The following is a 26,666-nucleotide window of genomic DNA, read 5'->3' on the forward strand; positions in this document are numbered from 1 at the left end:
TTTTTGGAAAAACGTCCTTCCCCGCCACTGTGTAATATTCCATTGTTTATTCTAGATGACGTTGTCCCATTTTACCTCGTTACTCCATCGTACCCCGCATTCCCCTACATGAAGTTTTTGCATCTCACAGTTGAAGTGCAGAAAGTGTTACAACGAATCTTATTGTAGCCGCGACCGTTAAGAATGACAATGGTTAACAATGATATTTGTATACACGTATGCTTAGACAAAATTAGATATTTCTGTATAAAATAATTCTAAAAAATTAACATTAATTAATATTAAAGAACCTATTGTATTAGTAAAATATTTCTAAAATAGTATTACCCTTGTCAAATGGTATTCTTCAATTGCATCGTCAACAATAACTGTTAATACGTTTTTCAAAAACTTTTTTGAATGTTCATTTACGCATTGCACCAATATCGTTTGTTTCCTCACATTGGACGTGTTTTTTGCGCCAAGAGAGGCTACAGTATGTGATTAATTAACCTGATCAATAGCGTCGCGTTAATTCATGGAAACGATTGAATAATGAATAATTAATCAGGAAATGAAACTTTTTTGAGCGCAGAGCCAAGCTTTGGCATTGACACACAAGGCCTCTCCACCTTCGAGGCCGAGCAGCGTGTCCTCGTTACCGAGGAGCCCTCAGTCTCACCAGTCCCAACAGTCTCAGCCGCAGAATGCTACTCAGCCGCCGTCGGTGCATCCTCATCAATCGCAGACACCCCTAAGCGCGCCCCAGACACCATTTTCTGCACACAATCAACACCCCAAGCAAGAAGCAAATACAAGCCCCAAACAAGAGGGATTCGATCTTAGCAAATCTACCTCCAGCACCGGTGAGTCTTTCACATTTTTCTTTATTTTATTATTCGACTGTGTTTTTCCTTTCGACAAATAATTGAAAGGATCAAAATGACTTGATAAAAATAGATCAAAGAAAATCGTGTTATTTAAAATGATAAAATTTTTTCGCGATAAGTCTTCGAAAACGTAAGAACCGGCAGAAGTTTACGACACGGTTACCATTTCTTTGCCCCAGCACCATTTTCTTCCTCTTCTTTGACTTTACCTGTGATTTTCACAATAATACACACCCCATTACCCAACATTTTACCGAATTGCTCACGCGTTGTTCCTTCGACCATAAATCTCCGACATGGGGCGAATTAAGTCACCTTTACGGCATTGGGTCGTGCGAAAACAACTTTAACACGTCAATGCTGACAGTGCGACCAAATTATCGGAACATGCGGCAAAGTAGGATATTTTCTAATAGTAAAGTGAGCAATTTCGTTAATATTAATACACGATCCAACAGTTTCAAGTTAAAAAGATCTACTCTGTTTTTAAAATAAGTGTTCTTAGTCTTTTATTTCCCATTAATCGATCATTTCTAATTTATAACGTATGTTGGCCTAAATTGTTAAACTGTGAAACAGTGAAATGAAATCATTTCACGAAATATTTGATACAAAAGTGGAATGATATTCTGAGATCGGGGAGTGCATACCAATTTAACAGGAACAATAACAGCGAAGAATTAGAGAGGGCGCCTGAACGAAGAGCAAGGAGGCCCGACTTGCAGACCGGAGGTCGTCGTAGGTTCGATTCCCATTTGGGTTCTCCCTTATTTCTGATAATAATTAATATACTAGTAATACAACTGATCGGGAATATTTTGAGTGATAGCAAAGTGTAAGTCTATGTTGAATGTTACATTTTTATTATTTCTGATAATAATTGATACACCAATAATACAACTGGTCAGAAATATTTGGAATGATGGCAAAGTTACTTGTCAAATAAATTTTAGAAGTGCGTAGGTCAGAAATTTGAACAGTTTTATTTAAAATAATTTTTATATTGTTGCACAGACTTTTGTCAACGTATTGCGAGAGCATTAATTCCGTGTACACAAAAATTTCACTCTCTAAGAGAAAGAAAGACATGAATCTCCCCGATCCAAAAAATGAAAAATGTTTCAGTGAAAATCCAAGGAAAGACTATAGCAACGACATAATATCTCAAAGACGCTTAGGTGTTTTTGAATCAAATATAAATGCTTATGGGATTAATTCATTATAGTTTCCTATGACCGGGTATCACTATCACTACAGAGTCATACAGTGACGAATTAGGAGGCGTTCGCCAAACACTGAAGGTACAATAATTAACTGTGGACAACAGAAGTTTGTGGTATTGAAGTTTTACTTTTTCTGCTCATTTGACAATTGAGCCACTCAGAAGCCAAAATGGCTAACTTAATCTCTGTAATCAAAACTAACTTTCCAAATTTGTTTTATTTAAGAAAAATTAAGCACTAAGCACGTGCTTCGATACTAGAATTGGAAGAAAATCAAAAAGTCGAGTTAATCATTTTGGCTTCTGATATTGAAAATGGTCCTTCAGCAGTTTCTTTCTCTCAGAGATTTAGATTTTCGAATGCTCTCGTAATACGTTGGTAAAAGTGTATCGAATATTATGTAAATTATTAAATTATTGAAAAGTGCTTCATTTCAATAAAGTTACGTTTCTTCAAAGTAAATGTTTTAAAACCGCGGGAACTTTCAGGATGACCTAATGTTATGCTAAACTTTACTTTGTACGCATTTGAAATTTTTGCACGATTCTGACAATTCCATTGTATTATATGTTTATATCGATTGCTCATTTCCTTCTCATTTTGGCGTAATTAACGTGAAATTAGCGCCATTTCTTTTTCGAGGAACAGAAAGAGTATAACAACACTGTTTGAATAATAAAGGAACCGTTAACAATTGCTGTGTACAAGTCAAAGAACTCGAATTCCGTGTTCCTCGAGCAAGTTTCCGTAGAGAACGACGAAGAGTTCGTGTGCGTAGATGATCGAGGTCGCGCGGAAGGGTCGTTAAAGCTCGTAAACGAGATAGACTATCGGCGGAATTTCCTTGATCCTCGATAATGCGGTAGAAACAATTTGCACGCATCCGTTTGCCGAGGCGAACGAAAACCAAAGTCCGCACGTGACTTCGAAACGTATCGATCCTCTTTGACAAGTGCTATAACTTCCAAAAGCACATTGATTTATCAGAATCCCGTGAAAAAATTATACTAAAAATTTCCTACGATTCAGTTGTCCACGTATAAAATGACATTTTTTTAACCTCCACATTACGATAAACTCTTGTAAAATTCGACAACAGAGCGCACTACGAAATACGAGCATAATTGATTTAAAAATTTGATTTTGAAAATTACACAGCTGCGAGGCTATTGCCTTCGAAATAGTCTGAGACTGTACACGCACGTTCCACCGTCGTATCCATTGATCGCAACATTTCTGATACTCACTTTCTGGTATCTCTATTAAATACCCACGTTACATTCCTTGGAATGTTAGGAGATGAACTGAAAATGCGTTTCTTTCACGACTCTTTTCACTCTAGGAAATAATAAAAAGTCACAAGAAGACGAATCAGGCGAATGCCGGGGGATGTTCGAACGCTGAGATCGATTTTAAATTTAAAAACTCTTTCACTAGAATAGCTGAACGTGGTGGAACATTCTCACGATGAAAAATCCACGACGAAACGTTCCATTTTTCGCGTAACATGAAACTCAAGCACGTAACTGTTTACGTTGCTGGCATTTTGGCGGGAAGAAAATTATTCCGGAAAATTTATTGTCACCTCTCGTAAATCCGAATTCCTTTGGAAAGTGTATCATGGTGGAATGCCCATGATCGTGACTTGGGGTATGGAAACGGTGATCATCGGAATATAGAGAGCAGGAAAGTACATATTTGCGTTTCGAATTTTGAAAGACGCAGGGAGAAAGAAAGGGAGGGAGATGAGAAGACGTGGAAGCACGCACTTCTTAAATCTACAGATTTCAGGGATCCCCTTTAAATCTTCGCAGTCAGGACTAATCCCCAGACTTCAGCTCGTCACTCCTTTTTCACGTTTTCCTCGCTCTGATCTCGACTTCCTTTCACGTCTTCGATTTTTCAAGTTTCGCTGAATTTTGCGAAACCTCAGATTCGACAGAAAATGTCATTGGCATGTATCAGCCACTTCCCAGTTAGCAATTTTAATTTAAAGGGAACAAGGAAATTGAAATGAAACTTTTTATTTAATCCTCTGTAAACTTTGTCATGTAAAAATCGTATAGAAATTATTATAAAAATTATTTCATTGTAGTACATTCCCAGCTTTTATTTCTGCATCCATTTGTATTGTCAGAGTCATTTTTGATTGCTTCGAACGAACGATGTGTGTATCTATTGAATAATTATGCGAAATGTACGCGAATACAAAGTTCAACGTATAAAATATTATAATTCGTAAGATTTAAAATTCGATCCTATGCCACTCGTGAAACTTTTTTCACTCTTAGGTACGATACTTTAAATAAATTGCAAATAAGCGCATATTCGTTGAAGTACTTACTTACCAAAACCTAAGAAACTGTTTTCCCACCTAGCTACCATAAAGTATTTTTCCACGAAAAATTTCTTTATAAAAGATTGGTTTGTTCGTTGGCCAGAGAGCACGACAGTTGCGAGTTAGGATAATAGGGTGCGTGACCATGTGTTTCGGCTTCACCTGTGCAAGGCTTGCGTGCTTTCTCCTGTACGCGTAGGGGTTGAGTACTAAGAGGGGAGGATATTATGACCCTTACGAACTAATCCGGATTAAATTTGAATGCCTGGCTATGTGGCTAGGCGATCTGCGAATATGTACTACACCGTCTTGCAGCATACGATTGAACTCGTTACGACGTTTAACCCTTTCTACAACTCCATTTAGATCGCCATGAACTGGAAACCAATCTTTTGATCCTTTCCCCTATTGTACTATCATTCGGAAGCATCGATGTTTTATACCGATTTTGTTTCACGTTTTATTTAAATAAAACGACAGAATAATATTTATTTCATTAATCATTCTCGAGAAAGAAATTTGCAACAACTTGTTCCTTTAAAATTCCACTGATTTATGTTTGGCAATAACTTCAACGAATGAGAAGAAATTTATTTAGAAACTAATAAACAGGTTGAATAAAGTTTGAACAAAGAGGAAATATGTATGGAATTCACAGTAGAACGAGTATAATTTGCTGTATTTAATCTGTACATTTTAAACAAACGCAAAAACGTCGAAGGAGTAAATTATTACTAATCGTGTAAAGTTCAAAGACATCTGTATCGCAGAACGTATTGTATAAATAAGCATACAGCTACGTAACTTTCAACCTGATCACACAGAAAGCCAAAGACAAAATCGATATTGTCTTTGACGACGATATTGGTATCGTATGCGAATGCATATTTGTCATTATTTATATATCCTACCCGTTATTTAAAAAGATTTCATTCGCATGTAGATATTTATTTTGTTAATTTAATAGGATCATATAGCGTAAAAGAAAAGATGTTCTCTTCAGTCTGCAAGGCCGTACGGATGTCACTTTTTAAAACTGAATCTAAATTGAAATTAATTTATAAATATGAATCTTAAAGCTAATTCTGTTCACGGGGAATTATTTAAACAAGCAAGGATTAAATTCTCTGTCATTTGACTTTATTCGCAAAAACGAATGGTAACAATGTTGTACAGATCTAACAGCTATTTTCACATTTGAATTGTGCAGTGTGTTTGTATCACTTATTACAATGATAATGTTTATTACGTGTTATTGAAAAGTTAAAGGCAGCACTGCAGGGGGCAGGCAGGGACGAGATATATTCTTGTTTTGGTTATAAGTAGGAAAAAATTGTGGAAGAGAAAGTTGAATGGTACAAGAAGCTCTACCTTCCTACAGCTTCACTTTTTTATCAGTGTAACTATGCATCTAAAGAGATTCACTATCGGCGGTTCGAGCCACCGTACAGACGACCACTCTTGGGGTATTTCGAACCCGCAATTTTCGACTTTTCTCTTCGAAATCTCACTGTACACTGCTGAGAGTGTATTTCTCGAGACACACTTACTTTGTTCTCGCTGTAACGTAAACAATTGATAGGCAGTGTCGAGTGTCGAACACTCGAGCCTCTTCAGCTCTGGGTCCGATCGAACAGAGTTGTGGTACTGCGAAGGTTGAATGGAACTGCGTTCTTCCTTTCTTAACGTAGATCGATTTTCCGAAATAATTCGCTTATAAAAGTATCAGGGTATGATGTTAGAACAATCAATATTTCGTGAGATTTTTCAAATTTTTGATAAAGCATTCAACATTCTTGAATGAAGCCCCTCGCTTCTAAAATGTCTTCGTACAGAAGGATACTGGTTCCGTATGACACAATAAAAAAAAGAAAGGACATGCAAATTCTGAAGCTGAAGAAAGCAACGTCGATCTCAATTTGAATTTCCCGCGTTAAAGGAGGATTTACTGTACATTCAGCATTTCTTTATGCTCGTTTGGATTTGAATTTCGTCGAAGTGGCGTCGAAGTTTAAACGCGGCTTAAAGCATACGTCTTACCAAAAATTTGAAACCTACCTCGCGAAGTATTGATTTCTCCAACATCGTACCCCGATACTCGATAAGAAGTGGAATAAATTTTGATCAAAGTTCATTGCAAATTGTCATCGATGTTACTGCAATACAGCCGAACGTACAATTGATTACAATGAAAATTAGCCAAAAATACGAGTTGAATTTGCTCCTGCAAAGGATAAAGAATCGTGGCGTGTACACCGTTCTGTTGAGAGCATAAATTGAAACGGATAAACTGTAGAACGGCGTTTATCCATGCGACGAAACGAAGGAAGATTTCGACGCGCAGTTTCCTGTCCACCCTGTAGATAATGTCCTCCCCAACTGTCGTGGAACACATAGGATATGCCAAGAGTGGAACACTGGTAGTGTGAGCGCGAGATGGGAGGAAGAGAGGATGGGGGTTAGGATTAGGTGAGTTGTGTGCGTTGGATTTCGGATTTGGGCGGCGGGCGGTGGGTGGCGCACACGCGACCAATAATCCCGGATTAATCCTAGGTTCGACCATATACGTATACACATGTACCGATCCAAGGACGCACACAACGCCATCGACGTGTATCCTCGCAGAGAGTTACCAGTACATTCGCAAGGTACGCTCATGGAGTCCGGTCAAACCAAATGACTGAAGTATACGTGGTGGCGCATACGCGTGCATTCGTACACGAGTGTGCATCGTGGCGGTGCGCGCGCGCGGCCAACAGGACTCGGAGGAGAGAACCAGGCCGAGCCGTCAAAGGATTTGGCTACACGCACACAAAGCCACACACATACACACACGGGAGGACACATCGATGCAACGGCCAAAGATAATCCTCACGAATACAGTACCTGGATAATCCCCGTGTAGGACCGTATATACGCGTGTGCGTGCACGTACGAGCGCACACTTATCACGGACGCGGATGATGGTCCGTATAAAAGGGTGGCGCAGAGTACGGCGGTGGGCGGGGGTGGATCAAGGGAACAGGGCGGGACGGGTGGTGGGGAGAGGGAGAGTTGGAGGACTATGGCAGAGCACACAAGGTTTAGAGGCTAAGCGGCTCATCCCCCAGGAAGCTTTACATACCGTCCTGATACGATGGGAATTCTACGAACGATTCGAAAGATATCCTCTTTGTGAGTTGGGGTCGAGGCGCGAGTATGCGCGGCGGTTTGTATGGAAATATTGGAGAGTGCGAAAGAGACGCGACACGATTTCACTGCTCATCGCTTGGCTCACGGAACGTTCGCTATTTTTGCGGATTCTGTTTGTTTGTTTGTCTGGCCAAGGAGTTTTCGGCAAAAGTCCTGGAAACGGTTGCGGACAGATTGTACAGAAGGAAACGGCGCGTCACCGCCGAAAACTGAAATCTAATTTCTCGTGGAATCAATGGATATGGATCGGTACGATTGTTCTACTTTGCTAAATTTTAGCTGTTACTGTTTAAAAAATTACGCCGCATACGTATATATTATGCGACTTTGAAACGTCTTGAAGGAGATACAGATGTGATTTCGGATTTAATTTGCATCCTCTACAGGTAATACTTGAATATTTATAAAAGCTTATTTCTCCTCGGAACAATTTTCCCCGGTGCATTAACTCATGGAGCCCCATATGGATTTTCTCTCCCTCGTTCCTCTCCTCGTGGAAGAAAAATGCGAGGACACATTCGCAAAGGCCCGCTACTCTGTGACCATAATCTTAATCCTGGATTAAATGATCTGGGGTTTGTATAATCTCGCCATTTTGTCCCTGAAACGAATCTCAGCATTAGAAAGTCTGAAACCTCACAGTCGTACTGTAACGATAAATCCGTGGATCGTATAACCTCAATATACATACATACTCTGAAATATATACATAGTAATAAATGACTCGTAAAAAATGTGCTGATTTCCAAATATTAAATCACGCTTCAACCTTCACAGAAGATACCTGCAACAACGAAGTAGGGTAAGTATAATTTCACGAATTCGTTGCTTTATCGATAAATCAATCAGTTTTGCTTTGAAATACAATAATAATGAATATTGTCACTTTAAATTCATTACAACTGTAACTTTTTATTTTTGAAAGGAGAATTGTTTCATTTTGAAATTTTATGTAGATTAAAGTACTACAATAAAGTATATTTGAAATTACTACTTTTCATCTTCGGGCTGTTCAAATAAATTACCTGATTTTTTCATTCAAACTTTTCATATCGACCAATAATAAACATGTACTTCAAAATGATCTATAAAGAACATTTTAATTCGAAAGATTTACCATACACTGTTTAATAAAAATTCTTCGACGCGGTTAGATCAGTAGGTCCTTTCCAAAAGAGGTTAGAAACTTTTCGACGTATCGTTGTGCCGAAGTTCTTGTGTCAGGATAACAGGATATACACGTACACGTGAGGTCACGTCAAGATCCTTCTCGGCTTGTATCCTTGTAGAAACCTTCTTAGCCTGTTGCATCTGATATGAAAGAAAAGGCAAACGGTCCGAGTATAAGCTTTTGCACCTTGGAGATGGTGCAATTTTCTTCGAAATGCTAGAACAGTCCTGACTGTCGATAGACTTCGCGGCGATTCAGATCATCTTTGATGTGAAAATTGGAATAAAGGGCGAACGAAGACATCAGGATCACAGAATTGACGAACGTAGCGCTTGTTTGTCACATCAACATCGTAGGATATGGAGGTCCCTGATCCTTGCGGCTTTTCAGACTTCCAGGCGTAGTCGGCCTTCAACGTGGACACGTTCGTCCTGCAAACCTCGTTCTGTGACCCTGGTACGCAAGGGTCATCGGCTACCCTTTTTTACCTTAGCAAACACCTCCCTATTTAGTATGTTATCTGGTCTTTTCATTTGCGAAGCTTCGGCAAATAGACACAGTCAAAGGAAATTGAACATAAACATTTTTAATCATTTTTATGTTTATTTCCTCCTATTAACAGCTTGTTATTATTTTTTCCAAATTTAATCCATAAGTTGGCTTACTTTTGCCTTAATATTTCCTTGTAACAACGCTTACAGATTTCTCGTTTAACGAAGGAAGGAACAAATTTTTAGTTATTGTAGTTTTCGTTTTACCTACTGTATTTGTTTACTCTGATTATATTCATATCATGTTTGTGCACGAGTTTGGTAATAATTCTTGGTTACTATAGGACAAAATGTGAATTCGTTATAGTGTAAAACTTCTCTATGTGAAAATTGAATAAACTTCTGTCTAAAATTTTCTTAATTTCCTCGCTTTTTCCAATTTTCGTATTCTGCATGTACAGACTCCGAAATGCCTGTGCCGACCTGCGGGGTAATAATTTGTAGGCCTACTAGATCTCGTTCATAATAGGCGCGCATATTTCATCAGGAAGTATCTCGTCTTGGCTGTTCTGACGCTAATCCATTATTCCCCGGTCGGAAGACCGCAAGTATCCTTTCCAGTCGAAAAATATGCAAATAAGGTCCTTTGTTTGGCACCTGCAGCCTTGCTTTCGCATGCAGGGCAACAGAAGAGAAGCGTAGGTATCCTAGACCACGTTCCAGATTCTGGAAGTGGCTGCTGACCCAAATAAGGGTTTTTGTAGGATCCAGGCAATCAGGATAACAGAATTGCAGGACGTATCGTCCTTACGCACGTGCTCCACGCACCGCATAATCTTTCGTTCTCCGTCCCCTTCGCTATTCTCCCGACCTCTTCTTTTCACATGCGCTCTTCTTTAACCTTCCGAATTTGGGTTTCGTAATTTCCTTTTTCTCTTACACAAATGCACCTCTTTTTTTTTTGCAAGTATACTTTTTTCTTGTCCATTTCTTTTAGTTACGGTGAATCTTCGAAAATAAGAATAACAGCGAAATATCACGCGAATTCTAAATATTATTCTACCTATATTATCCTGGGAATTTCGATTTTTACAACGTTCAAGCTTGTATTATCTCTTGGCCCAAGATTTAGCGACTCGTATTCCGAAGGATTCCCTTTTGGTTCGCAATTGATTGATTTGCTAACGTTTCGATTGCACGACAATTGCCTGAATTCGTCTCACATGATCGTTTAGGGGTTATAACGATGTTTTACGACCGTAATCGATCAAATATCGTCGGACTTCTGTGAAAAGAAAGGCGCAGAGAAATTTAATAGGAAAATATTGAAAAGTGCAGTAAAAAGGTGCATCCAATTATCCTCTATTATAATTAATTTATTTTGTATAAGATAATTAGTATTTTCACAATCCCCTTGGCAGTTTTTTAGAACAGCCTATTTACTCTGGTAACGACTCGATTTTATTGGTTGTACTTATGGATGAGACACACAACAGTGTACATTGATGTTAAATTAATTATCCTGTTTCTATCTTACGCCTAATCCCGCTCTAAATAATCTTCTGGATTATATAATCCCGTCATTTAAGACTTACTAATCCTCGAAGCGTCTTTGGCAAACAAAACGCCAAGATTGCATAATCTTAGGGATTATTTAATCCAGGATTAATAGCGGGACAGTTGGATGCGTTATGTGAATAAATTTTTCTTCCAATTCTTCTGGTACAATTTAAATGTTGATTTGTCTACCTTAATTCTAAGCATTGTCTGCAATTGACCGTGAAACGCGAGCTTTTTTCTCTTTAAAATCCAGCATGTAACGTTTTCCTTTAAATTTACATCTCTTTAAACGTCGAAACGTAATTAGATTTAAGGAAATTTTTTAATTTGGAGAAAAAAGGATTCTGCGAATTTTCTTTGAGAAGCCAGATTGAGTGAACAAACTTCGCTTATTTTTTGCATTGCGAAAGTGGATTTTGCGCACGTTACCCGAAACACAGAATGTATCATTTACAACAACAATCGAAAACATACGCATTGAACGTTTACGAAACAATTCGGTATTTCTGAAAATAACAAAACAGACGTTCGATCAGTTGTCGAAATTATTATACATTTGCGCTTCGATAATCGTCGACACTTATTTAATCCAATTTCATAACGCATTTGTACATTTTTGTTTACTGTACGGTTTAGAAGAATCTCGTTATTCGGAATTGACAACTTATAAAGTGTAAATAAAATACACCGAAATTAAAACGAATAGTCATAATTCCACAAATCTGTTATCTAAATTGCAGAACTGTAAAAACGTGTTTGATTTACACATATCCTTATCGCGAAATATTCTTTATACTTTTATCGTATTTTGTAGGGAGAGTTGCTCGCCTATCGACCGCTTGATATCGTTTTGGAGAACATCTTAACGCAAAACGGGTAAAACTTACAAATTATCTGATGAATTTAACTTGACAAAATTAGTATAACTAATAACGCTTACATATTCGGAGAAGCGACGGTAAATTCTTAGAAAAAAGTGAACTAGTGTCCTTTAACCTAACATATTCAACAAGCTAGCAGTTCCTTATCAGTTCTTCTCATCATTTCTGCTCTCCTGGGATAGAGAGGTCATACGGTAGCCCTACCCACATCTTCGTGGGACAACGCGAAGAAGTTAGGGTTGGCGTCATCCGACAATAGGCTCAAGAACGTTCGAATATAGGGATGGATAGCAGATTTGTACATGGAGCTGAAAGTGATCCGGAGGGGATATACGTAGAAAATGCTATCAGGGCTGCAGAATACCGCAGGATCTTCGAAGATCCTTGCAAGTGGTTGGTTCAACCTCTGCAGCTGAAGAAAGTCGAATGGTCGATGGTCGGTCCTCTGGTAAATAATGCAACGTAACAAGTGTCAACGGCCGTTTAATCTACGATATTTACGTTGTTATTTAAAGATTTACAGTTGGTATACTATCATTGCAAAGTACAATAACAGAGACGAGTTAAATTCTTTTCAAATATTCCCCCGCACCATCGGCGCTTAATTCTCCTGTTCAACAATGGAACAGGAACATTTCGTTGAAAAGTTCGCGCTTAGTGGATGCCGGATATAACCGGCGCTAGCCAGTGTGAAGCATTTAGTGGATGCCGGATATAACCGGCGCTAGTCGCGAAAGGGTTAAGGAACCTGAAGAATACAGTTTTCTAATTTTCGAGCGAAAAATGTTTAGTTTGCTATGCGATAGAGGTAGGAAAAGATTCGAAGCGTATCGTAAAGTTCTAGTGATTTTATTTCTTGATTTCTTTATCCAAGTATCCAGACCAGATCTCATTTACTAATTTTGTCATGTGAGTGTTAAAAAAATCTTCGGAAGCTTTTAAAATTAGCATACGTGTATTATCGTCTGAGGTATCTTTGAAGAAAGCGTTGCGAATGGTTGTCGTTGTCCTCATGGGCTCCTGATATTAAAACCCGTTATACTCTGTTCAAATCTAGGATCAACGTGATCCTGCGGTTGTTTTGCGTGTTCTTTCCAGCGATGCAGGATTATGGTACGCGTTCATCGTATAAAACCCTGATACAGAAAGCCTTTCGATTTCAACCGAAACAGGATACTAAGCAATCTACCACCGTAGCCGCTTATCCTTAAAAGCCTGCGGCGAGTCTTCCTGTTCATTGTCCTTTCCATCTTCCTTACGAATTCGAATTACCTTCAAAGAATCTCCACCGAGTGGAAAGAAACTGTATCATTCAAATTTCTGACAGCACTGGGTAAAAGTATAATACAGATTGGTTTGTTTTACGTAACTAACGTTGAATCTTTATTATAGTTCATTCTATAAAGCGGTTGTTGAGTCACTTCTTTTAGTATAAATAAAGTATCACCGTCGTTCTGTGGTAACAAGGTTAATCCTTCAACTGTATTTAGTGTAAGTATTAAGAACAATGTCGATACGAGTAAAATGCCATAGACAAACGCCTGTATACTACATGAACTGGTTAAGTCACTGAAAAATTAAATAAAAAAAAAAAGGATAGTTTATTTAGGCAGCATTACTAATGAAGTCTAGTTTATGGGATAAATCGTTAAAGGGAAATTAGCTGTTTCCTTACAGAGTTCCACATATTGAAAACGATATTTCCCGAATTGTACATCGTACGGAATACCTCAGAAGCAATGAAAAGCAACGATATAAAATAGCATAGTTCGTAAAATGTGCGCTATTCTAATACCTAAATTGTAAAGTGTGTAGCTTCATGTTCTACGGTAATCATTGTCGACTGAATTTTCTTAAAACGGTGAAATAGTGAACAAAATTCTGAGAGAGATCGATAAAATGCATCTTCCGCTTTAAAAGAGTACAAAAGGTAATACGTTCGCAGGCCATTGCTCGCAAATAAGTCAGTTCGTCCTCGAATTAATCCTTGATCCTCGAAGCAGGTCGAAATAATCTGAGATTAAGACTCGCACTACGACATGCCCGTACAAACCAAGTGTACGAGATATTTGTATGTACATATGAGGTACTGTGTCAGGCAAAAGGAAACGGGAATAATAAAAGTAACAAAGAGACAGAAGGAAAGAAAGAAATTGAGAGAGAATGAAAGAAAGAAAGAAAAAGATGGCAAAAAAGGGAAGAAGAGGTGATGCAAAAAGAAGTTGGAATACGATCTTAATTCCGTCGAATAGGGATCGCCACAAATCTCGATCTTCCTGCTTAGCCGTGTCGTACTCTTGGTCGAACAGAAAAGGGAGAAGGGAGTTGGAAGAAGGGAAATAATTTCCCTAGGTCGACCTGGTTAAGATTCATAATTTACGATCTTGGAAATAATCCACAGCACAGAATAGGAGGGGGAAAGGGAATGCCCGTAGAAGGAAGGAAAAAGTGTGTGTATGAAAAAAGAGAGCGAAGGTAGGACTTATCCTTTGATCCAGGATTTATTTAACTACGGTCCCAGCGCGAGCTTATCCCGGGGGAGGTTTTAGCCATCGAGGGGCCACGCTATTGATTTTTAGCTCGAGGATTAAAAGCGCACTTCCGTGATGCTGTGTGCAAGACAACGTGTGTGCATTGTGCATGCGTGTGTTACAAAATAATCATCAACATATAAGTAGAAAAAGAGAAAAAAAACGGAGCGGGTACACATTTTATACTTTAAATATTGTCGATGTACGTTAAACGTGTAACAAGCTATTTATACGATATTATTGTGATCTGGTACTGAAATGATTGATGAAACGAAACGAAATTCGTTATTTTAGAATCACTTTTGAGTTCGAACTTACTATTGTCTAGTGCCCTGCAGATGAACGCCAGTGTATCAAATAACCTAGTTGCAGTAATAAGTGATTATCAATGATGCAATATACACCGCCTAAATTAATACTAATTGAACGTTTAACAGTCGCTATTTGCTTTATCATCCGAATTGTGCTTGAATGCGAGGGCTGAATTTTCGCACTTGTCCCAGATGTTCCACACTTTTCAAACCTCGATCTCGTTATTTATTACTCAGATTTTTTTTATTTTGGTACTTGTGAACAGTGCAGAGCGCTGACTGCAGATTTTCAAATTGTGCTTGAATAAAGGAAATTTTGAGAAGTATTCACAATGTATAATTCTGTTTCCACTTAATTAGTAGATATTATTTTTGAAGGCATTGTTAGAAAATGCTAGAACGTTTTTATTTACATTTAAAAGGTACATTTTTTAGCGATTTAGCAAGACAAATCTGATGAGAACTTCGGAAAAGTTAAAAAGAAATTTATATTATTTATAAAATGACAAAATAAACAATATTCTTTTAATAATCGTGCTCGGTTGTTATTGAATGCTACAATCACATGACTCTGTCGAATTCTCTAAGCGTTAATAAAGAAATGTAATGTGATATTTGAATATTTCAATTATACGACAGCCTGTCGATTAATTAAAACCAGGAAGGCTGTTACGAAAAAGCAAAATCTCTTTCGGGCCAAGTGAAAATAGAAACAAAACTGCGGTTTTGTTCGCTGAAACATTTATAGAACTAAATAATCAGAAATATATTCAGGAATTAAATAAGCTATGTTAAGCTGTATTAAATGTATAAAAACCTGCGTTCACGAGTATGTATCTGTGTGTGCGTTCAGATAAATTCAAATGATCATGTATGTATCAATTGACGCATAACTATAAAGATACATAATTACGGTGCAAGGTAAGCGTTAATCCTGAAACAGCAACAATTGCCTGTCATAAATGTAATATCTCGTAGAATTTTTACAGAATGAAAAACATAAATACGCGCGGAAATTTAATTCGAGCAGCGTTTCAAAATAAAAATCAAAATGTTTGTAAAGAAACAATTATACGTTGCCGTGTTACAACACAATAAATGTACAGAGTAACGACAAGTGGTTGTGGTAGTAATAGGTGTAATTTTAACGAAGAATATTTTCGTAAATAATATACTGGTCAATGTTGAAGACACTTAAACATTGCTAATGAAAGGTCGAAAATTATACCGTACGTATACGTAGTAGGTGTGCATGTTTATACGATTGTGCAATATATTTTTGTGCTTTGAAATACAGGGTTCAGGAACCGTTGTAGTAAATTTTGATACGCGTACAAAACTGGATCTTGACATCAAAAGGGTGACGTATCTTTGGCGCGAGAGTTGTTGCCGATAACGATCAGAAGTTATCATAATTTTTGAAACGAGGTCACAGATATCCCAAGTGGAATTTCACACTTTCACCTAATCTGTGTTCTGGTGTTTATTACGTTACATTAAGCACATGCCGCGTTATTTTATTTTCACCAACGATATTTATCGTTATAATCCAAGATTCGTAGAATAAAAATGAATCTCGTCGGCGAAAGAGCCAACTTACGATTGCGCATATTTCGTGGTATTTATAGGTGTATCGCGCAAGATATGCCATCTTATGGGTTTTTAATAAACCGTGGAAGTGATGTGTGTAGAATCTGTAAAGTTCATAACGAAGCTGCGGTTTTAGTATTTTTCCAATATAAAACTCTATGGCATCACAAGTTTGTGGAAAATAAAAATGAATGATTAAAAAGAGAATTATTTGCGGCCAGAAAATTTGTCCAAAATGCGATCACCTGTGACAATCACGTATACTACTTTCATCACGCACGATTTTTAACTTTACATTCAAATATCTATTTCGTACACCTAGATCTGATTGCGTTCGTAATTTTCCCGATGGGTCGCTGCATCGTGCAACGTGTGCAGTTCGCGTACTCGGTACAAATGACCTCAATAAAATTGCTAAAAATGTCCATTTCGAGTATACAAACGAAATCTCCAAATTTGCCTAAATTTCCTTGAGATGTGCTCGTTCTAAAGAATTCTGCACATCTCGAAGCAATTGTTCCGATGGTACTTGTGCGAATTGGAAATCGAAAGCGACATAACAGGGTGTCGCAGAACGGTGCGGGCTTAGCATCCGCGTGGAAAAACCGCACCTTCCTCTTTTCTGCCGCAACGGCTCGTAGCATTGGCCGGCAAATGCATTATCTGAAACACGATTCCTTGGTAGCACGAGCGCGTGCAAGCAGCTGAAAGTGCAATGAACGGCGCATCGGAAATCCGAAAGCTAACGACGCGACGCACGAAAGGGGTTGATAAAAAAATCGTAGTTTACCAGGGGGAAAGGGAGAGAGTGAGAGAGAGAGAGAGAGGCGCATTGACAACGAACCGATCGACGGGCTTTAGGAATACAGCCGGTTATCTTCACGGGTCACCGGCTATGGCTGTCGGCTTAATCTTTGGCAACATCCAACGAGAGGAACATGACGAAGGAGACAGAAGAAGAAGGCTCGACACTTATCTTTATCCAAGTGGCTAACAACCATTGAGTGCCACTTGGCTCCTCCGCTTTGGCCGCCGTGCACGATCGATTAGGTCCGGTGCAGACGAGCGATGCGATGCCGCGGTATGGTCGCCGCGATTTCGCAGCGGCGACACTGTGCGATTCGACAGGTTTATATTTCTCGTAGCGGAATCGCGCGCTCCTTGTATTATATCGTTAGAAATGTAAACCTGCCGTCATCGCTGCGAAATCGCGACGACGTCGCATCCTTTGTCTACGCAGGACCTTAGACACTCCTCTGATCGTTTAATCGGTCGTCGCAGTTCCATCGATCGCTAATCTCTCCTAACGGAATAGCAACAAGTTTTCATTAGCATTCTATCTGCTTCCTTGTCTTCTTTAACCGTTTGAGTGCCACGAAGCGCGACCGCGCTGCTCGCGTTCTATGTCGAAAAGTGCCGCCACACCGGGCCACGATATGCAAATTTTACCGTAGCGTATCATCAGCGTTACTGAAACTTCTATACTAGTAAGTGTTACAGTAACTTGTTTTTCGTGAAAAATCGTTTTCATTGGAAATGCCCAAAACGAAGTTTGTGGCATTTTTCGACAGAAATGAAAGAAGCGTGATCGCGCCGCTTATCATTTTTCGGTCAGATTTCTGCAAAAACCCGTGGCACTCGAAGACACGTCAAGAAATTATTGTTATTTACTCGTATGACGTGTGTGTAATATGCAAAATTTGCGCGCTATTTAATTGTTAGTATTTACCTTCACGTGAACTCCTTTAACACTTTGACTACCGTGTCGTTCAACTTCAGCTGACGCTCAAATACCCGGAAAAGCATTAAAATTAAAACATTGAGGACCGTTTTATTTTTCAGGAACGACTTTGTAAAATATAATAAAATAGAGCTGAATACAATTATTTCCTCATTAACACTAATTGGTTTTTAGCAGAAATTTATATTTATGAAATCATGTTTACAATCAGCTTGACAGTGAAATTGTGAAACGTTCTCAAACTGATAAATTGATAAAATTTTTATAATTGTGTACATATTTTTATATTATGATATGAATATTTATATTATGCTAATATTGTATTGTTCGTTCGTTCGGATCTGTTGCGAAGCTAAAGGAAGATAATGAATGTCCAAATCCACATTACCGAAAGAAAATTTTAATCTTCCGACATGTATTGCACAGTATACCTACTAAGTTTAAATAACAGAATTTGTAAAACGAATGAAAAAGAAACATGGATTTTAAAAAAATTACCTTTGCGAATTCAAGCGCTTCGAGGTCTTATTGAATTTGTATGAAATGTTTGAAGACTTTATATTGCAAATTTCTCTTATTAAATATTCGGAGTAATTTATATGTATATAAGTATTCTAAAAGAGAATCTTCTGTAAAATTATATATCTTGCACTATTAAAGCACAACATGAGATCTCGTTGCTTATTAGAGAAACCCCTACTTTTTTGAAATCCATTCGCACCCTTCTATTCTGTTCCTAAATATTACTTCAGCTAAATTATATAAAGTAATTCGGGGGAAGATGCCAAAAAACCATAACAGTGTTTTTCCTGTAAATTTTAGCACAATCGTATCTACGTTCTTTTGTTATGTCAGTTGGTAAAGAAGATCACTTGACATTTGTTTTAACATACACAACATCCGTAAAAATTTGTTCTGCCGCTCGATATTTTGTGTTGTAATAAAAAGAAAAGAAAGTGTTATCAACAGCGGTAAGTTGCTAGCAGAAAGAAAGTATATTTTTTTATTTATTTTGGCTTTTACACAAATGATTGGCGTACAATTTGACTTACTCAACGAGCATTTGTTACCCATCGAGCAGATTGTGTATCAGAAGAATTGTCGTTTTTATAGGTAAACATTTAGTTGTTGTTAATGTGGTAGTGTTCATTTCGTAGTATATGATTTAGGTGACAAATAAAGTTCGTAAATTTGATAGAAATGTATGCATTAAATTTTGTACAGATTTAATAAAAAACCTTAGTCACCTTCCACCCAATTACCTGAATGATTATTAACACTCTACGATGAATTTAGATATACGTGTTAATATCTACACCTCTTTCAGTTGTTCCACAATTGTGTCGTTAAGATTTTCGCGACAAGTTCAACATCAATTTCAACATAGTAGTAATTCGTTTCAGGGCAAAGTAAGTTGTGTCGAATAAAAGGGTGATTTATTCGACGGCAGTATCGGTTAATTAAAATTCTTGTAGGACACAAGGCGTCGGTACTCCCGGCGGTAGTCAGGTGCAGCGTCGCGAATGGTTATGGGCGTCAGCGAATAATGTGTGCGTCCCTGTGAGCACGAGCTGTGTAAATCGTATTAGGGATTATTGCACGATCAAAAATATCCTCGTAGGATAATCCCCGAAGGTGGCAACGATGTGTGAGTGGCATTAACTCTCGTGTGTACTACGATGCGTATAGGTATACACTGATCCCCTCATCTTCGCTCTTTCTCTTTTTACTGTATCTCGAGCTGCATTTCCCAATGTGTTGGTGGATACACACGTTTATGTGTGCTTGCCACCATGTCGGCCTCTGCGAAAATCCACGCCTCTGCATCCTGTTTTTGATTTATCTTTCTCCTCTTTCAGGCTCCCGATGGGCCAGGTGATGTCATCGGTGGCTGCCCCTGGCCCTCCCGGTAATCACGCCTCGAATGTTTTTCTTCGAGCGTCTATTGGGTTAGGCGCAGTTAAGTAAAGAAGTCTGGGAGAAAGAAAATCCTGTGAAAAATTTATCAACTGTTTTAGTACGCATTCAAATAAAAGGCTGTTATTTAACCTATCGGACTAACTCATACGGGATGATTCTAAGACCTGGGACAACATTACGATTCTTTTCTAGTCGTAACGAACGGGAGAGATAACAGTGGGAAAGGTTTAACGGTTTATTAAAATCTACGTTAATTGAATTATTCTTTCAAATGGAACTACTTTTCCTTGTATGAATCGATTCTTCCAGACCTTGCATGTGTAAGAGTGTTAAAGTAACGAAGATAAAAAATGGCTAATTTCAGCGATAAAATCATTTACCAAGGTCTGCAACAGTTACATTTAAACAATTAATTTGAACTCCGTGTTTTGAATCATTCATGGAAACAGGAGGAAGTGATTAATCCCTGTGTTTAAGAAAATATCGTAGAAAAAGAGCTTTGAGAGGATTTAAATCCGGTGACGTGGGTAATCAAGGTGAAAGGCTACAGGTGCCAAACCATTTCTCCTGACAAATTTCTGTTAAATAACTGGTTAGAATAGGAGCACCGTGAGCTGATTCTTTATTTTCTTGAAAATAAATAGAATTAAATAGAAGAACGTCGTCGAATAAAAAGGGTCGTGTAAATTCCAAGAAATGTTTCTCGATTCTGAAATTTGTAATCCGTCACGATTAAGTTCAGTTGAAGAAATTGAGAAACAGAATGTTGAATATAAGATAGGACAAATTGATTCATTTAAATAGACTGAAATTAGGTTTCTATATTACAGTGTAAGACGGAAAGCGAAGAACCGACGTTTTGATTATGAAATTTACGGCAGAGGTGGAAAAATGTTATAACAGTAATCCACTGTACTGTTTAAGTACTAGTAAAAAATATGCTATTTATCGTAAATTAGCATAGCTAATAAGTTTATCCGCGAAATGTTTGAAAAAACCGATTTATTTAAAGAAAAATATCCATTTAAAAAGAAACGCAATTTTATCACATTAAACCATTCAAGTTTTTCCTATCTTATTCTTTCTTACTTTTCTTTAAAAAAGGGTTGAATCATTCTTTGAAGCGATATGCTTTTTCTTTGTAGTGCTGCTTACTCTTAAACAGAAGTTGTCACTTTACGGGAATATATATATATTTATATTTATGGGAATATACAGGGTGTCCCAGGTTTTAACCGCCGAACGTTGTCAGCATATTCCATGGGTTGAAATTAGAAAACATAGGTCTTTTGAAGCTTTCTTAAAAAGTTATGGCAATAATACAAAATTAAGAGAACAATAGCAGATTCGCGGTTATATGTAATACAACAGTATATCAGCAATATTTACGTTTACTCTGTTTATGCAAGAAGTAACTAATACTCCACCGTTTATGGCAATGCAAGATTGACATCAGAAAACAGAATTTATTACTCTGCGAATTTTGCTATTATTTTGTTTCATTTCAGTAAATGCATCGTTGATTTTTTGTGTCAAATCAGTACGCGATTTTATAAATATCACGCAAATATTGATGATCTATTTCTGTATTACATCGCAGTAACCGTGATTCTGCTATTGTCCTTTTAATTTTGTATCATTGGCATAACTTTTTAATAAAGCTTCAAAAGACCTATGTTTGTATAACATTTTTTTCTAATTTCAACCCATGGAATATACTAACAACGTTTGGCCGATAAAACCTGGAACACCCTGTATATATATATTTATGGGAAGAAAAGCAAAGTTCGTACGTTTCGCCAAAATAGAATAAAAATAAATAATCATGCGGTAATAATAGTATTCTTTATCCATTGTACTTTACTGTTTTTCTAACATGTTTGTAAACATAAATTCTATATATTAAAATTAAAATGCATACGTCGAATTATCGAATTCGCTCTTTTTTCAATTATCTCGCGATGGAAGTACGGCCTATTCATTGTACATCCATAATAGCCGCTGCGTGGTTCAGCCTTAATGCTCTAAGGCTCTTATAAATATAGGCACAAGGCGGCGTAGAGCGCGTTGCTGTATCGTCGGTGACTTTCAGCTCTATATTTTTAATAGGATTTGTTAACTGATCTGTCTCCATTTTCGTCGCGACGCGACATGCACGGACGATCCACGCCAAACCACAAAAAGTTTCCCCATTTAAAAGTTACCGCCGTACACGGCAAACCTACTTTCGGATTTCATCTGACAAAAGGAAGATACTTTTTTCATACTTACACTTATAATTTTCAACTGCGCTCTTTTCGAGATCGAGATTTGCTGGGATTCAACTTTTATTTATCTCCAGTAGCGCATCTACGTGTATTTAGAAATATAGCCAGCATCGGGAGTAATAAACGAAAGAAACGTTTACTTCATACGGTTAGAAATAAACGTAATCCGTGAAATTTTTCCATATCCTTCAACTGAATCCTTTGAACTGAATCACCTTTAACACTAGAACTGCCAGCCGAGTCAAAGTGACTTTCCAGAAATGAATTTTTACGTAACTAATGATTGGAAAATTCGATTCATATCCATTCAAATGGAAGCATACGTGTAGAAAATAAATTCGGAAAGTCACAAACGACAATACTGACCAGTATTGAACATTCACGTTTTTTCGAAAGGTGCTAATGGGTCATTTTGACGCATTTCGAATTCCACATGGACAACTATAGAAACCGTTTACATTTCTCTCCTACCGTTTATGCTTATTATAAATTTCATAGAAATCTATAATATCGCATAGTTTCATTTGTAAGTTAATAGCGTATATGTTGTTTTTAAATGAAAAAGTTGTTTTTTAAAGAAGATCTGCGGTCAATTTGACGCGTATATAATAGATAGGTATTTAAGAAATGTCCGTAAACCTAGTGTTAATCTGCTCTTTCGTATTACACGGCCATACGAACAGAAGCAAACAATTGCACATTCTCGACTTAGCATAAAGTCAAAGATAACAAATTAGTAACGATCGCATTTCCCTTTCCCTGTCGAAACATACATGTATTCCACCGTGCTTCGAATTGGTTTCAATCTAGCGCTTTCGAAGTAACTCAAAAATAAATCGTGCCGAATTAACAAACAAACCCTTCGTATTTGTTCTATTCCCATGGGAAAATGTTCGAACCCGTGACGCGATACCAGGGAAAACATCAGCATGACAAGAAACGTATTCAGAGTGTGCGAAAGAGGACAGAAAACGGCTCATCACTTTCGAACAGGGGTAGGGCAATCCTATTTCTTTCTTATGCAAAATCTTCGTGCGCGTAGCCGTGTTAAGGGATTAAAAGTCCGCTCCGCAGGGTCAGCTGAAGGCTTAGAACGCCTAACAAGATTAGCTTAAGACGCCGAGTCCGCATACCCCGAGGATTACACATTATGTATTCACCTGGATGTATTCACGCAGAGATCTAGTTCGAGTTCCTGTTCGCGTCGAAGACGATGCTCGCGAAAGCGCGGCTTACCTCGAACGTCGATGACCGCGCGCGATTCGACCCGTTCAACGATTTCCCGACAAACAGACTCGATCTTCGTCAGTTACTCTTCGCGTAGTAAGTGGGCAGTCTTTCTCGAAATCTCCTTTCGCAGGTCTGCAGCCGTGGAAGAGAAGGTTGTTATAGAACAGGAGTGGAGCATAAATATTTGGACATTAAGTCAACTTTGAATTTAACACTGTCTAGCAAATAAAGTTATTTTCGCATAGTATCACATTTCGTAGACCATGCAGTGTGGACAATTTTGTTGTTTCTTCAGTTTGATGTTTTCATTGCATGGAGAAAATTCAGAAAAAGTATGGGTGTCTATTTAATTTTGCGATCTTTGCGTGGTCGCCTTAAACTGCGGTTGAAGTTGTTCATTTTATGGATACTGTAATTACAACAAGAGATAATTTTTTCAAGGGTTTCAATTACTAATGTAAGATTCTGCTGATATTTATATTTCAGAAGTCGTGTAATCTCACAATAATAAGAACAGTAGTTAAATTTGAATTTTCATAACTGGAATTCACGTATTGATGATTGCTATAGATTTGAGTAAGAAGACTCAGGAGATAATAATGCACTGAAGGTAGATTAACAACAAATAACAGCAGTCCTTGATCTGCATGAAATTAGCAGAACCATTACATTAACAGGAGGTTGAACGAGTGAATATTTTCACGTGGATGAGCCATGCGTTGAACCTTCGATCCGTTAAGGTTTGCCTGACGTGAAAAACATTTTCCCGCTTTATAGGATCCGACATAATCTTGGATGAAAGAAGAAATCACATGTGACTCCGTGAGCACGGCTGAGCATATTGTAATAAGAGAGTGCGTTTAGGCAGCGATCCTATAAGAGTGAAAGAAAGAGAGTAGCGCCAAGGGGAAACCTTATCTTCCCTGGTTGACTAGAACTTTATTTCGAGGCGAGATATGAGTCTCTCCGCGGCTTTTAATGTCTTTTCTCTCCGTAGTTTGATTAAGAGTACCGAGCTTAACAAAGGTCCCGTCACAGGAAAGCGAAAGAGAGAGAGAGGAAAGATAGAGACCGCTGAAGATAGTACGCTAGTGCTTTGAGTAATTGTCGCCTTACAGCTGTCAGCTCGTCAAAAGTTGCACTTACCTGCAGTGCTGCGAAGATTAAAAACCGAGGTGAAATTTCACATTCTTGTTCGAGGATGGAAAGTCTGTGAGATAACGGCAATTGATGGTGTTGATGACAGAAAATAAGTGTCACAGTGCTAAATCAAACGACATTAAACGCTGCATATCTCCGCATCACGTTTATGCACATCTCTGTATCTGTGCATCTGAAAGTGCCACTGCACCTTTCTTCTAATTGGTGCCGTGTACTTGTAGATGTACAGTTTGACGTCATTTTTCATCCTTTGTAAAATGAAAATTGCGATACTTACGGCCTGAAGCTATTAATTTCAAAGCTATCCCGATTTCAAGTTTACATTTGCCTTAAACAATATGTGTGGAACAGTGTTCACATGTACTGAGCAAAGGAGCAAACTTAGAATCGGAGTAACTTTTAGATTAATAGTTGTAAACCATTGATATCTTAACCCTTTTCACTCGAGAGGCGACTGAGAAGCGACATTATATTTACCATTAGAGGCAACTCTAAGAATGATATTTTCCAAGACAGCAGGTCTATGGACATCCGTGAATTGTTCACTACACGTTTAGAGATCTCAGGCGTGAAATGGTTTGAAAGAACCAACTTCTGATAAAAATTACATTAATTTTTGCTACTTCCTTATAGGAAAAGGGCCTTCAAGTGCAAAGGGTTAATACTTTGTCGTAGAGCGTGAAAAACTGCATCGAATGGTGCATCCAAAAGTATAAGGTTCCATGTAAAAGCAAGACAGTTCCGTAATAATATTCTTGGTATTGGATGTTTTCAACGGTGTAAGCTACTTTATCAATACGTTGTGTGCAAGTAGAAGTAGTGTGTTTGATCAAATATCTGGTCCTCTTTCTGGCAAACACAGCTTAGCTGGAATAAAACTTCGGTTTCGTTCTGTGCGAAGAATCGTTCTATCTTCGTTTGTACGTACCACGAATTTTCCCTAAATAAAAACCTGAATAAAATTCAACATGTTACACGTATGAAGTTGAAATGCAAAATCTATCTCCTTATCCAATAGATAATAATAATTTCTGTTTGTATTAAATTGCTGGAATTCGAAGAAATTACAGCATATAAAAGCTGTTTGAACGTTGTTCCTTCTACGTGGCCGAATGAAAAATAGCAATAGGAATTTTCCTAGGCGGATACCACTGATATCAAGTGAGGATGGTACGAGTAAGTGGTGGTTTTGGCAAGGGGATGTTCTGATGCGATTTCACGCTGGATTTGCCTAAGATCTCCGCTAAGGAGCCCTTTAACCCTCCCCTTTCACCCTTCCTCAACCTTCACTCTTCCATCACCGATTCTGTGCCCGTGGCTGGTATCTTCGTTCGGCCCATCTCCCTCGCCGACCTTAGCTTGCTCCGACCAGCGTCACTTCCCGAGAAACCCCCCAAAGATTATGTACCTTAGCACAATGTCGCCTAAAATGTCCTCATTGTCTAAAAGAACCGGTGAGACTGTTGTGTTTCAATTAACCCTCTCCATGTCTTCTCGGGAATCGCAGAAAGGAGAGCAGCAGAGGCTCAAGAGAAATTCTGTTGATTCTAACGGTTTGTACATGTGTATGTACTGTTTCGCGAAGTTTCTTCTCTTAAAGCAGAAAATTTCACAATATAGACAGTATTAATAGCTCAGAATTTTTAACGAATGTTTGCAAGATAAGCTGTTAGCTTGCTATTTAAATGCGTTATTCAACGAACTGCTTACAGGCTATGATCGACCTTTCGAATCCGTAATAGTGATTACTCGCATAATATTAAATACTACAAGTATGTATATTCTTTTGAGAATGAAATTCGAGAAAATTGGAAGTAGAAATTGACGAAGTTAAACTTTCTGGACCCTCTTCATGGTTCCATAGGAAGTGGAGACAAGCAAGGAGTCTTAGGTACCTTCACGTATCCAGTCGTTTTTTATTTCGCTTTCGTAAGCACGGGGCTCTGATCGATCTCTCTAAATATTTTAGATCGTTCGAGCAAGTGGAATAGCTAAATCCAGAATGTTTCTTGGCAGATGGGAGTTCAGGTTTTGCTATAACCCTCGTGGATTAGGAGCATTCGTGTTACGCGTATATCCGTGTTTTAAGGACGCGTGCAAGCCGCTGTATACAGTACATTTCCTTGTGTACGTACCCTGATTTGTGCCGGTCTCTCTGCACGTGTATGCAAACCCTTATGGCTTAAGCTA

At 38.1% G+C, this 26,666-nt stretch overlaps 1 protein-coding gene across 1 annotated transcript in view; it reads left to right on the plus strand.

Annotated features, from left to right (window-relative positions):
* The window catches only part of LOC108572123, a 65,312-nt gene that overhangs the window by 9,872 nt on the left and 28,774 nt on the right, over positions 1-26,666 (plus strand). Inside the window, exon 3 of the mRNA XM_017934316.1 lies at positions 575-845. Within this exon, the coding sequence (XP_017789805.1) occupies positions 575-845 (271 nt within the window). The remainder of the gene's footprint in view (positions 1-574; positions 846-26,666) is intronic.

The sequence above is a fragment of the Habropoda laboriosa genome, unplaced genomic scaffold (genome assembly GCF_001263275.1).
Source record: "Habropoda laboriosa isolate 0110345459 unplaced genomic scaffold, ASM126327v1 scaffold136, whole genome shotgun sequence".
Taxonomy (NCBI): domain Eukaryota; kingdom Metazoa; phylum Arthropoda; class Insecta; order Hymenoptera; family Apidae; genus Habropoda; species Habropoda laboriosa.